Raw genomic sequence first — 14,386 nt, 5'->3', positions numbered from 1 at the left:
AATGGCGAATACTGGGAGTTTGAAGTTATGCTTTAGTTTATAGGGATTTGGTCAAATACCGTTTGGAGTATTGTATTCGGTTTTAGGTACCACATCTCAGGAAGGATATTTTGGCCTTACAGAGGCTCTATCACAGATTCACCAGAGCGATACAAAGCTTTAAAGAATTAGGTTTTGAGGGCATATTGCAAAAACTTATTTTGCATTCCTCGAGTATAAAAAATTAAGGGGTGACCTGATCACGGTGTTTAAAATGATGAAAGGATCTGATAGAAGATAGAAGTAAAATATTTCCTCTGATGGGGAAATCCGTAACTTTAAAAATAGAACAAGGTTGTTGAGGGCTGATGCCAAGAAGTGCTTCTTTAAACAGAGGGTCTCGGAAATCTGGAACTCCATCCCCAAGAGCTGAGGATGCTGAGTGTCAGATGGAGCTTTCAAAGTTGAGGCCACAAACTCTGAGAGGTATGGGAGTCAGAGTGAAAACTGATTGATGGGTAAAAGCAAGTTACTGCAGATGCTGAAACCAAAAGAGAAAATGCTGGAAAATCTCAGCAGGTCTGGCAGCTTCTGTAAGGAGAGAAAAGAGCTGACGTTTCAAGTCTGGATGATCCTTTGTCAAAGCTAAAAGGCATAGAGAGTGGGAGATATTTATATTGCAGGGTGAGGGAATGAAGGATGAGTCATAGCCACATAAACCAGGGGAAAAGGCTGCTAATGGCAGTCCATAGAGAGAATAAAGGGTGTGAATGGCCAAACGGCAGAGAAGCTAAAATCAGAGCGAAACTGTGACAGATGAAGATGTCAGGGAAGAGGGAGGGGGCCAAGGGAATGGGTGGGAGAGAAGTAAAATTTAGAAAAGGGGGGAGGGGGAAGCAAAAGGAGAGAAGGTAAGGGAAATGGGGAATAGAGTCGGGAGGGAAGAAAAATGAAGAAAATTGCCCCTTAGTGTCCTTAGATGCATATGTTAGAGGGATTAGCGGGTAAATATGTAGGGATAAGGGGGTAGGGCCTGTGTGGGATTGTGGTCGGTGCAGACTCGATGGGCCAAATGGCCTCTTTCTGCACTGTAGGGTTTCTATGTTTCTATGTTTCAATAAAGAAACAAAAGGTAGAGAACAGTAAAAAATTAAATAAAATGAAAACAAAGGGGTCGAGGTGAGGTAGAGCTAATCATCTGAAGTTGTTGAATTTGATGTTGAGACCGGAAGGCTGTAATGTGCCCAGCCGAAAGATGAGGAAATATTTTACTTCTATCTTCTATCAGATCCTTTCATCATTTTAAACACCGTGATCAGGTCACCCCTTAATTTTTTATACTCGAGGAATGCAAAATAAGTTTTTGCAATATGCCCTCAAAACCTAATTCTTTAAAGCTTTGTATCGCTCTGGTGAATCTGTGATAGAGCCTCTGTAAGGCCAAAATATCCTTCCTGAGATGTGGTACCTAAAACCGAATACAATACTCCAAACGGTATTTGACCAAATCCCTATAACTAAAGCATAACTTCAAACTCCCAGTATTCGCCATTCCAATTGCCCTTTGATTATACCCAGAGCTGTGATTATACCCAAACTGTTCCTCCAGTTTGCATTGAGCTTCACTGGAACACAGTCAACCTGGCGTTGTTAAAACTCTTACGACATTGCAGCAGGCCAAGGACAGACATGTGGGCATGGGAGCAGGATCGTGTGTTAAAATCGCAAGCAACGGGAAGGTCAGGGTCCTGATTGCACACAGACTGAAGGTGCCCAGCAAAGCGATCACCCAGTCTCCGTTTAGTCTCTCCGATATAGAGGAAACCACATTGGGAGCAGCGAATGCAATAGACCCAAATTGAAAGAGGTGCAAGTGAAACGCTGCTTAACCTGGAATGAATGTTTTGTACCTTGGATGGTGAGCATTGAAGAGCTAAAGGGTCCGGTGTTACACCTTCAGCGATTGCATGGGAAGGTGCCATGAGTGACAGGAGAGGTGTTGGGTATAGTGGAGGAGTGGACTAGGTTATCCCAGAGGGATCTGTCTCTGCGGAATGCTGACAGAGGGAGTGAAGGGAAGATGTGTTTGGTGGGGGCATCACGCTGGAGTTGGTGAAAACGGTGGAGGATTGTGCTTTACGGAGGCTGGTGGGGTGAAATGTGAGAACAAGGGGGACTCTATCCTTGTTCTGGGAGGGAGGGGAGAGGGTGAGGGTCGTGGCATGGGAGATGGACTGCACGTTGTTGAGGGCCCTATCGACAACTGTTGGTGGGAAACCACAGTTGAGGAAAAAGGAGCACATATTAGAAACACAACTTTGGAAAGTGGCATCATCGGAACAAATGCGACGGAGGCGAAGGAGCTGAGAGAAAGGGTTGGAGTCCTTACAGGATAGAAACATAGATACATAGAAAAACTACAGCACAATACAGGCCCTTCAGCCCACAAAGTTGTGCCGAACATGTCCCTACCTTAGCGATTACTAGGCTTACCTATAACCCTCTACCTTACTAAGTTCCGTGTACTTATCTAAAAGTCTCTTAAAAGACCCTATCGAATCCGCCTCCACCACCATTGCTGGCAGCCCATTCCACGCACCCACCACCCTCTGAGTGAAAAACTTACCTCTGACATCTCCTTTGTACCTACTCCCCAGCACCTTAAACCTGTGTCCTCTTGTGGCAACCATTTCAGCCCTGGGAAAAAGCCTCTGACTATCCACTCGATCAATACCTCTCAACATCTTATACACCTCTATCAGGTCACCCCTCATCCTTCGTCTCTCCAAGGAGAAAAGGCCGAGCTCACTCAACCTATCCTCATAAGGTATGCTCCCCAACCCAGGCAACATCCTTGTAGATCTCCTCTGCACCCTTTCTATGGCTTCCACATCCTTCCTGTAATGAGGTGACCAGAACTGAGCACAGTACTCCAAGTGTGGTCTGACCAGGGTCTTATATAGCTACAACAGGATGTAGGGTGCAAAGAGCTGTAGTCCAGATAGCTGTGGGAGTCAGTGGGCTTGTAATGGATATTGATAGATAGTCTCCTGCCGGATATGGAGACAGAAAAGGTCAAGGAAGGGAAGGGAAGTGTCTGAGATGGACCAGGTGAAGGCAATGGAGGGGTGGAAACTGAAAGCAAAGTTGACAAATTCTTCGAGGTCTGGACGAGAGCATGAAGTGGCATGAAGATGGAGTTGAGGTAAAAATCACCCATGATCTAATTGAAGGGTAGGACAAGCCTGAAGGGTTGAAAGGCCGCTTGCTGTACCTGTACATAGCAGGATGTGATAATGTGGCCCCTTTATGGGGGCAATCCTCTGCGGGCCACGTGATTGGGCCAGACACCATGGAGAGGCCATGTGGGAAGCTGGGCTAATCAGGAGTGAGGGTCCATGTCCTGGGATATGGAGGACCCTCGGTTAGTGTCAGGAAGTAGAAAAGACCTGTGCATATCTTCTGTCAGACCCTTATCTTGCATATATATATTAGTAAGAGGTCTCACATCACCAGGTTAAAGTCCAACAGGTTTATTTGGAATCACGAGCTTTTGGAGCGCTGCTCCTTCACCAAGTGAGTGGAGTGCCTACTCACCTAACGAAAGCTCATGATTCCAAATAAACCTGTTGGACTTTAACCTGGTGTTGTGAGACTTCTTACTGTGCCTACCCCAGTCCAACGCCGTCATCTCCACATCATATATATATATTAGTTTAATAAACCTTTTCTTGTTGGAGTCACAAATTTGTATTTAATTTATTGTATTTATTTATTAGTGTCACAAGTAGGCTTACATTTACACTGCAATGAAGTAACTGTGAAAATCCCCTAGTCACCACACTCCGGCGCCTGTTCGGGTACATGAGGGAGAATTTAGCATGGCCAATGCACCTAACCAGGACATCTTTCAGACTGTGTGAGGAAACTGGAGCACCTGGAGGAAACCCACACAGACATGGGGAGAACATACAAACTCTGCACAGAGTGACCCAAGCCAGGAATTGAACCCAGGTCCCTGGCACTGTGAGACAGCAGTGCTAATCACTGTGCCACCGTGCCACCCATAATTGCCTCCAAATTTACCAAACAGGGTGTTTGTTTACATGTCGATCAGTTTGGTGTAGCTTGCAGACAATGCTGACAATAGTTTTTACAGAGGCAGAGTATAGTTTGGGTAGTTACTGAGGGGAGTTTGTTGTGGATGGCTGTTGTTAGCATTGTTGCCTGAGTGTAGTTTGCATGTTCCACATTTGGCTATGCTCTCTTCAATCTGGGAAACCTTGAAGTTGCCTCTGGCTCCTTCTGGCAACACAAGTATCCCTTCACCTGAAGAGCCTGAAGAGCATAAACTGTCGCTGCTGAAATTGTGAAGAATTTGGAAGGAGCTGGAGATTTCGACATGCTCTTTCTATTTAAAATGACAAGACTTGGTGGGTGCACACAGCTTTAGAGAGCACATTATTATTCAGTCGGTTGTAAAAATGGGGTGTGTCCCGTACATGTGTCAAGTATTTTTTTATTCTTTCGTGGAACAAGGGCATCCGTCGCTGACTGGCCAGCATTTATTGCCCAATCCTAGTTGCCCTTGGAGGGCAGTTGAGAGTCAACCACATTGCTGTGGCTCTGGAGTCACATGTAGGCTAGACCGGGTAAGGACGGCAGATTTCCTTCCCTAAAGGACATTAGTGAACCAGATCGGTTTCATGGTCATCAGTAGATTCTCAATTCCAGATATTTATTATTGAATTCAACTTCCACCATCTGCGGTGGCAGGATTTGAACCCAGCTCCCCAGAACATTAGCTGAGTTCCTGGATTAATAGTCTAGCGATAATACCACTTGGCCATCACCTCCCCAGTTAATTTCTGTTCATTTTGAAAAGGGAACAGGTGTAAGGAATATTTCACAGATTGGCAAGATTCAACAATTAGGAAAGCAGTAGAAAATATTTTAAAGTAGACAGGTGGACTTGAGGACAGAGAGGAAGCAAAAACCCAGTGAGACAAGTTATAAGATAAAATGAAGGTAGTCAAAAAATAGCTGTCGGACACTGATAGTAAGAGAGGCAACCCAGAAACTGGGGGACTTGAGAGAAAGATGGAAATTGCATTTATAAACCACCTAAGCGCATCCTAAAATTCTTCACAAGCAATGAAGTACTTTTACATTACAGTCTCTGCCGTAATGTTGGAAATGCACACAGAAAAATCCCACAGTCAGGACATTAAAGACCAGATCATCTGTTGCAGCTGTTTACTGAGGGTAAACTGTTGGGCAAAAACTGCAGGAAATCCCTTGCTCTTCTCTGAATAGTGCCCCTGTTTCTTTTACATACACCTGAGGGCGGTTGTGGGCTTGATTTAACCATGTACTTGGCCTGAGAATTATAGATGGAGACATTGTAGAGGGAGCTTTATTCTGTCTCGAACTCCATTCTGTACCTGTCCTGGGAGTGTTTGATGGGGACAGTGTAGAGGGAGCTTTACTCTGTGTTTAACCCTATGCTGTACCTGTCCTGGGAGTGTTTGATGGGGCCAGTGTAGAGGGAGCTTTATTCTGTATCTATCCTTATGCTGTACCTGTCCTGGGAGTGTTTAATGGGGACAGTCTTCAAATGATTAGCTTCACCCTTGATGAACAAAGAGACTTATTTAAAAGTCAGAAAAACTTTCAGATATCTGTCAGGAAATAGCCAAAATATCCACCACCATTATTTTCTTGTTTTGTCTCTCCCCCACATTCAGCGCAATAATGGCCAAAAATCCACAGTCTTCTTTCCAGGAATCCTGCCCCAACCCTTTGAACCCCCTTAAATCAGCATCAAGATTGCACCTGGGTGTAAAAGATAATTTTAAACACCACAGTTAGATCACCCCTTAATTTTCTATACTTGAGAGAATACAAGACACGTTTATACAACATGTCTTCAAGATTACAGGTGGATGTAAAAAATCCCAGGGCACCATTCCAAAGAAGAGCTGTTATCACCAGTACCCTGGCTAATATTTATCCCTCAGTCAATAGCACTAAAAATAGATGATTCTGTTGTTATCTCATTGCAGATTGCTGTTCACAAATTGCCTGCTGTATTTCTCACATTGCATCAGCCACTACACTTCAAAAGCAATCTGTTATTTGTAAAACACTTTAGGATGTCCTGGCCTTGTGAGAAGTGCTAATTAAAAAATAGCCTTTCTTCCTCTTGATTTCTTTCTGTGATAATGGTCCTGTGAAGCACCTTTATAATGGTCAAGGTGCTATATAAATACAATCCATTTAACATAAGGCATGCTTGTTTAGTGTGAAGTTACTGCGCTTGTATCCTCTACAACGTTCTGTAAAATGCATCCACTTGTGCATAACTGCAATGTTGTGAAAGCTGGGTGGGATTGTAAGAAGCTGCATAGAGATGTAGAAGTGAGATGAAAGGAAGATATCAGGTGGCGTATTATATGGGGAAATGTGAAAGTAGTACTAAGAATAGAAAAGCTTAATATAGTTTAAAAGGCATTAAACTTCTAAGTGTTGATATTCAAAGACTTGCACATCCTCTTACAAGAAACACAGAAAATTAACATGCAGGTACGGCAAGCAATTAGGAAAGCAAATTAAAGTTAGCCTTTATTGGGCAGGAATTGGAGTTGCAGGGATAAAGCTTGTTCCAGTTGTATAAGGTTTAGTGAGACCACACCTGGATTACTGGTCTGATGAAGGGTCATCCTGACTTGAAACATTAGCTCTATTCTCTTTCCACAGATGCTGTCAGACCTGCTGAGTTTCTCCAGCATTTTCTGTTTTTGTTTGAGATTCCAGCACCCACAGTAATTTACTCACATCGGAGGCAGGTACAGTGAAGGTTCACTAGATTGACCCCTGGAATGAGACGTTTCAGAGACTGAGTAAATTGGGCCTATGCTCTCTGGAGTTTAGCAGAATGAGAAGTGATCACATTTAAACATATAAGTTTTCTAAGGGGCTTGACAGGGAAGACACTGAGAGGTTGTTGATCTTTTAGGATTGAGATTAGAAGTTTCTTCTCTGTGAGGGTTTTGAAATTTTGGAATTGTGCTTGCTCCATCATTGATTCTACTCAAGGCTGAAATATCCAAGTTTTTGGTCTCTCAGGGAACTAAGGGGAGTGAGTGGGAAAGGGGAACTGAGGCAGAAGATAAAACATAAGAGCACAGAGTAGGCCCAAGGGGTTATCCAGTTCCTACTAATGATGTTCTTATGTAACAATAATCACCATAACTTAATTCAATTGTGGCTATCAAAAGGGAATTGGATAATTGCCTATAGAGGATAGGGGGAAAAGGAAAGGGGAGTGGGCTTAGCTGAGTTGCTCTGGCAGGGAGCTGGCACAGACACAGTGGACCAAATGGTCTCTTTCTCTGTTGTAACCATTCTGTGATACTACTTGTATCCTCATTTCAATGAACTTCGCCCTTTTAAAGTTACATACAAGTCTCCTGGTATTTGCTATATCTGAATTTGGATCATGATAAATGGAATCATTTTGCTGCTATCGCCTCCTTTCTATTTTCAGTGTCATTAACAAATACCACATGAGAACGAGCATTGCTTCTGCTGCTTCTCTTGACGCACTGAGCAGTCATGCAATACGCTCATCAACTCTGACTCTTAATTCACTTGGGTTTTCTCAGTTTATATTGGTTGAATAAAATATCACATTAAAGCAATCTTTAAGATATCAGGCGATACTGCCTCCCTTTCTGAACATACAGTACCCCAGAAGATTATATTCACTCTGTGGTGGTATGTGGGGATGGTGCCTTTAAGGACAACACAGCAGAATAAGGGTCACCTGACCTGGGGGAGCAATTGGGATTCAGAGTGGGGAAATCACCCCTGAGGGGGGAGTCCTTCTTAGACAGGAGACATGTAGGGAGCTAGGTGTTGGCATGAGGCTGCTGTTTTCTTATTACTAAATCCTTCTTGGAGTCATAAATGAAGTCTATGAAAATGCATAATTACACACTCCCTCCCCTTGTACTAATCCTGAATCCAAGTCCCATTTCTTCTAAAATACCTACCACTTTCCTTCTCAAAGCCTTCTTGAAACTCTCTCTTAGAATCACCCCATCTACCCCTTAACCTCCCTGTTGTAGTGGATAGAGGCCTAATCTGTGAACTAATTCCTATCAGCAATCTCACTTCACTTGAATATGCATCAAAAGCAGAAGATCAGCACGCGAAACATTATTAAAGATAACTAATATCATGCCCTTTGAATCATGCAAGGATGGAAACTGTAATAAATCCAGGGTGAAAGTAACAAGGGATTTATTGCCAATGATATTTATTTACAACAAAAGGTCAGGCAGAATGCGGCTATTAAACTCTCCTCCCAGTCTCTAAGTCTGGGACCTCCTCGACTCCGGATACATTCCCTTGCTCCCAATTAGCTCAGCTTCCTGCCTCAACAGTCCATAGGTCTGGCCCAATGGCATGGCCCTCAGGGAACGCCCCCTTAAAGGGGCCACGCTACCACAGAAACCTAAGTACACATTTCTCCATATTTAATTTTTTAATGAATTGCTTGTTCTTAAAACATCCTCGACTTTCAGGTGCTTCATCATCATGCTTAATTCTAAAATTAGCCTCCAGTCTTGTCTAAGTGCAAACTGATTCAACTGGCCAATCAAGCTACACAACTGCTCTGTTTCACCTTCAGACGTGACGTGATCTTTTTATGATGTTCTGGCACGTTTAACTGGGATAAAAGTAACACTCTCTAAATTTTATATTGCTGATTCCAAGTTACTCCAGACTTACTCTCTAAACCAATATATTTAAAAACCCCTGAGGCCATGATTTCCAATCTTAAAACCCACATTAATCTTATTAATAACACATTTCTCCAATCCCACAGTACTACTCCATAAGAAATCATCAACATGCATTATGGAGAGACCTGAAAGTTTCTCTTTTTGATACCCAATAAAAAATTGCAGGATCTGCTTTTAATTGAGCGCAACCTACTTACAGCAAAACAGATCTCCCTGAAAAATATCAGCCCCTTGAGACATGATTCAGGCCATAAACACATTTGTTTAGTTTGCCTCTTTAGGTGGTTTCAGGAACACATCTCTCTGAAGTTATCACTCTGCAAAAACGTAGTTTTTATGTCAATTGATCTATACTCCCATGAATATGTGGCTAGAAAAAGACTTTCAGTCTTACCTTTTTCACTGTGGGAAAGTGCAATCTAACATCTGTATCACCAAGTCACTATTCAAAACTTCGAACAACAAAGCTAGCTTTCACCTTTACAAACTCTATCTACAAGGACTTATTCCATTACAAATCCATCTGTGTGAGTAGACTGTCTGCTGAACACCAAATTCCCTCCAACTACTCTAATAAGGGCAGTACAGTGGCACAGTGATTCGCACTGCTGCCTCACAGTGCGAGGGACCCAGGTTCAATTCCCAGCTTGGGGTCACTGTCTGTGTGGAGTTTGCACATTCTCCTCGTGTCTGCATGGGTTTCCTCCGGGTGCTCCGATTTCCTCCCACAGTCCAAAGATGTGCAGGTTAGGTGGATTGGCCATTCTAAATGGGATAGTGTGGGATTCTCTTTCAGAGAGTCGGGTGCAGACCCGAAGTGCTGAATGACCTCCTCCTGCACCACAGAAGAATTGGTGAAAGGTCATTGACCCGAAATGTTAACTGTTTCTCTTCACAGATGCGGCCTGACCTGACCGGCCATTCACACCACGCTCCTGCTGCAGTGAGGTCGGAGAATGTGGTGTCCACTGAGACCTTGGAGTTTCTCAGAATTTACCGGGGGGGGGGGAGGGAGGGGTGGCGGGGGTGTGTGGAGGGGGTCACTATTCCAGAAAAGCCTGCAGACCGCTGCTGAATTTACCCCATTACTCGTGTAGTTTGGAACCAGCAATAATCTTCACTTCTTGAGTGGGCAGAAAACTTGGTGGGTGCGGTTTGACATCTGGCTACACATTTCCCTTGACTGTAATGGTTTGGACCAGCAGGATTTGCCAAAGGGAAAATTACTTTGCACTGCCCTGATTCTCTAAAATGTCCCCCCACCCCACAGGCAGAGAAAGGCAAAGTGATTTGTGGAAAGATTTCAAGGAACCAGAGGAAGACTGAGTGCGTATTCAAGCTCCAGCGATCAAGCCTGAAGAATTATGGAACTGAGAATCCAGACAGGGAGGCTGTGAACTGTGACACAGGATTGGAGAACTTCATTTAGAAAGTGGGGAGTATGGGGATGGAGGAATTTGAAGATGAGGACAATCAAATTACAAGAGCACATGAACCCAAGAGAGTTTGGCAAGGGTGTTGATACAAAAGTGGTTGGAAAGGAGTGCAGAGTTCTGAATTAACTGGAATATGTTGGAGCTGGGATGCTTCAAGGACCTGGCTCATGTCTGTCCTTGTTCAGATGCCCTGATTTGTAACAGTGTGCATAGTGCGCTATCAGTAACGTATTTAACACAATTCCCTGGTTACTTCATAGGCTGTTACACTATAAGAGGGTGGAATATGTCTTATGTGATAGTGGGTAACAGATTGCCAATTCACTATTGACCACTTTGTTACCAACCAAGACAATCCCCTAAATCCTTTGCAATTGTCCTTTGTGTGAAATTGTAGATTGATTAAACCCATGGTTTCCATCTTCTCCTATCTTGCAGATACCTGGCGATTCGCTACCCACTGCGCTCCCGCGAGCTGAGGACTCCCCGGAATGCCCTGACTGCCATCTGCATTATCTGGGGAATCTCACTTATCTTTGCCAGCCCTTACCTCAGCTACTACCAAGTGGTCCACTACAGGGACATGACACTCTGCTTCCCAGTCTGGGATGAGTACAGACGCAAGATTATGGACCTTTCCACCTTCATCTTTGGGTACATCATTCCGGTGTTGATTCTGAGCCTGGCCTATACCAGGACCATTAGGTATCTCTGGACTGCCGTGGATCCTATTGAAGACATGTCTGAGTCGAAGAAAGCCAAGCGCAAGGTCACTAAGATGATTATCATCGTGGCCGTCCTGTTCTGCCTCTGCTGGCTGCCCCATCACCTGGTTATCTTGTGTTTCTGGTTTGGCCACTTCCCACTCAACCAAGCCACCTATGTCTTCAGGCTCCTGTCACACTGCATGTCTTATGCCAACTCCTGCCTCAACCCCATTGTCTATGCCTTGGTCTCCAAGCACTTCCGCAAGGGCTTCAAGAAAGTCTTCAATTGCCTGCTGCGGAAAACAGTTGTCAATAAAGTGCATGTGGTGCAGGTGGCCCACACGGAGGCTGGTTCGACTGAGGCATTGCACATCAGTGAACACAACAACCCAACAACCAGCCAGCAGTGGAACCAGCCGGGTCCTACGAGGCACAAGGTGGTACCACCAAGAACCTTCCTGGCCTTCAATGTAACCTAGCCCCTGGAACTGAGCCAGGGGGCTGAGACCGAATGACCCAATTGGTTGGATTTGTGTTTCCACAATCCCCCGTGTAGAGAACATGCAGAAATGAAAACAAAGGAATTTGCAATGCAAGAGACAAAAAGCCGAATCTAGTCCAGGCATTATTAGAGAGAGAGAGAGATTGTAAAGCAGATTAGAGGTGGCTGGTCACACTGAGTATTGATAATGTTAGAAGATGCAGGAATCTGTTTGGATTCTGTCAGCTGATAATGCTGAAGGAGATATTAAATGAAAAGCTTGTCTGAACTCCCCTTTCTGAATGTAACAAATCTTCAGAAATAACACACAATATTTTACTGTTATTGTCACAGCACCGGAAGAGCTATGGCTTGGGCAGAATTTACTGATGTGGGAATAGCTGTGAAATGCTATTACCTGATTGCTGGATTTTGTGTGTTTATTCCCACTCTGCCAAAATGCAGCTAGTGGTGCCAAAGCAAATACAAAACACTTAAGCTTTGAGTATTAAAGTATTAAAGGACAAGTTCTATAAGTTTAGTTTGTATTCTCTTGAGTTTAGAAGATTGAAGTGATCTGTTCACCTCAACATATTATCATATTTTGACTGGGTAAGTCGAAAGAAATTATTCCCTCCAATGAGAGACATCACCAGAACTTTCGGATGCATTTTTTCACCCAAAGGGTAGTGAAAATTTGGAACTCTTTCTCCCAAAAGATTATAGATTCTTTGGGACAATTATTGGAATTTTCAAGACAGATATCAATATGTTTTTGTTGGGAAAGGGTTTCATTGGGATTTGAAACAAAGGCAAGTAAATGGAGTTGAGCTACAGATCAGCTTTGATCTGATGGAATGGCAGAGTACGCCTCAGGACCTTCTTCTGGGTTCCTCGGATCAGCTGGCCTAACCTAGCTCTGCTTATCTTATCACTCTGGCTAGCAAGGATTAAGAAATAACTTACATTTATCTTGGACCTACCATAAATTGCAAATATCCCAAAGTGCTTCATATACAGTGAATTACATTACAGTGTAGTGCTGATGTTATGTGTGTTAATGTGGAGACTATTTGATGCATAACCCCACAAACAACAATGAGATCAATGGCAAGTTATCTTGTTCTGGGTGGTATTGGAAAAGGGAGGAATTCTAATCAGGATAATGGAAAAATACCTTCCTGTTCTTGTCTATACAGCACCGTGTGGGCAGGCAGTTATCTCCAGGATGAGAATTCCCTCGGTACTGTACTGAAATGCCAGGCTAGATCGTCAGGTGCTGGGCTTGAACCCACAATCTCCTGACTCATGGTCGAGAGTGCAAGAGCTATGTTGGCATGTGGGTAGTCAAGGACCTGTATGATAAGTGGCATGATGTCAACATTTGCTGAGATGATAGTGAACATTTTAAAAAATGTAGTAAGGTTAGCAGTCTCCCAGTGGGAAAATTGGGAGGAGTAAAATGCCGCCTAGACAAGTTAAACAGTGTACAGCTTGTAAAGGAACAACACTTTCCTCAAGATGCCTTATTTTTGTGGGGGTGTCCTCGTTGGGCTCGCTGTGAGAGTTCATTGACAACATGAATTCAGACACAAATCTGTTTGAATCCAACACCAAGATAGGTTATTGAGGGCATTTTAGTTAATGGCATACGATCTAATGGCTAAGGATTGAGAGTGTGAATATAGATCAGATAGGACTTGGCTGAGGGAAGATTGATGGTGTATATGACGCTCAGATAAGACCTGGGTGACTTCATGGTGACAAGCTTGCATCCAACTGTGAACGATCACCACCTCCTACTCCAAACGATCACCACCTCCTACTTCAACCGATCATCTCCTACTCCAAACGATCACCACCTCCTACTCCCAACGATCACCACCTTCTACTCCAACCGATCATCTCCTACTCCGAACGATCACCTCCTCCTACTCCCAACGATCACCACCTCCTACTCCCAACGATCACCAGCTCCTACTCCCAACGATCACCACCTCCTACTCCCAACGATCACCACCTCCTACTCCAACTGATCACCTCCTACTCCGAACGATCACCTCCTCCTACTCCAAACAATCACCGCCTCCTACTCGGAACGATCACCACCTCCTACTCGGAACGATCACCACCTCCTACTCCAAACAATCACCGCCTCCTACTCGGAACGATCACCACCTCCTACTCCAACCGATCACCTCCTACTCCGAACGATCACCACCTCCTACTCCAAACGATCACCACCTCCTACTCCGAACGATCACCACCTCCTACTCCCAATGATCACCACCTCCTACTCCAACCGATCACCTCCTACTCCGAACGATCACCACCTCCTACTCCGAACGATCACCACCTCCTACTCCAACCGATCACCTCCTACTCCCAACGATCACCACCTCCTACTCCAACCGATCACCTCCTACTCCGAACGATCACCACCTCCTACTCCAAACGATCACCACCTCCTACTCCAACCGATCACCTCCTACTCAGAACGATCACCAGCTCCTACTCCAAACAATCACCATCTCCTACTCCCAACGATCACCACCTCCTACTCCCAATGATCACCATCTCTTACTCCTGGTTCAATTGCCAGTCTATGTTCACATATGCAGAAGTGAACCAGTGCCGATAGAACTGTGCACCTGTTTGAATAATGAACTTCACAAGTAGGAAGCTGGGAAGAAATGCTCAATAACACCTGTGGACATTAAGTAGGGAAGGAAATAATGCTTGGGATTGATTATCACTGGAGGGAACGCTCAGATCATGCCAGTATGGTTAGTGTGTGAGGTTCCATCACTACAGTATTAATTCTGTCTTTGCAATCCTGTTGCTGTTTTGTACATACCCAGGCCTGGCTGTGCTTAGATTAGGGTCTCATCAGTTAATGTATATGATGTATATGATGTTGATTGTGATATGTTGTTTGAAGTAGTTGATGTGTCTAATGTTGCTGTCAAA

General features: G+C 44.2%; 1 protein-coding gene across 1 annotated transcript in view; it reads left to right on the top strand.

Annotated features, from left to right (window-relative positions):
- LOC144502030 (galanin receptor 2a-like) overlaps positions 1 to 14,057 on the top strand; it is a 28,342-nt gene extending 14,285 nt beyond the window's left edge. The window contains exons 2-3 of the mRNA XM_078226044.1: positions 10,667 to 11,405; positions 13,185 to 14,057. Coding sequence (XP_078082170.1) covers positions 10,667 to 11,405; positions 13,185 to 14,057 — 1,612 coding nt within the window. The remainder of the gene's footprint in view (positions 1 to 10,666; positions 11,406 to 13,184) is intronic.
- The last annotated feature ends 329 nt before the right edge of the window (positions 14,058 to 14,386 follow it).

Source organism: Mustelus asterias, chromosome 12, assembly GCF_964213995.1.
Source record: "Mustelus asterias chromosome 12, sMusAst1.hap1.1, whole genome shotgun sequence".
NCBI lineage: Eukaryota > Metazoa > Chordata > Chondrichthyes > Carcharhiniformes > Triakidae > Mustelus > Mustelus asterias.
This window is presented reverse-complemented; position numbering and strand designations above follow the sequence as displayed.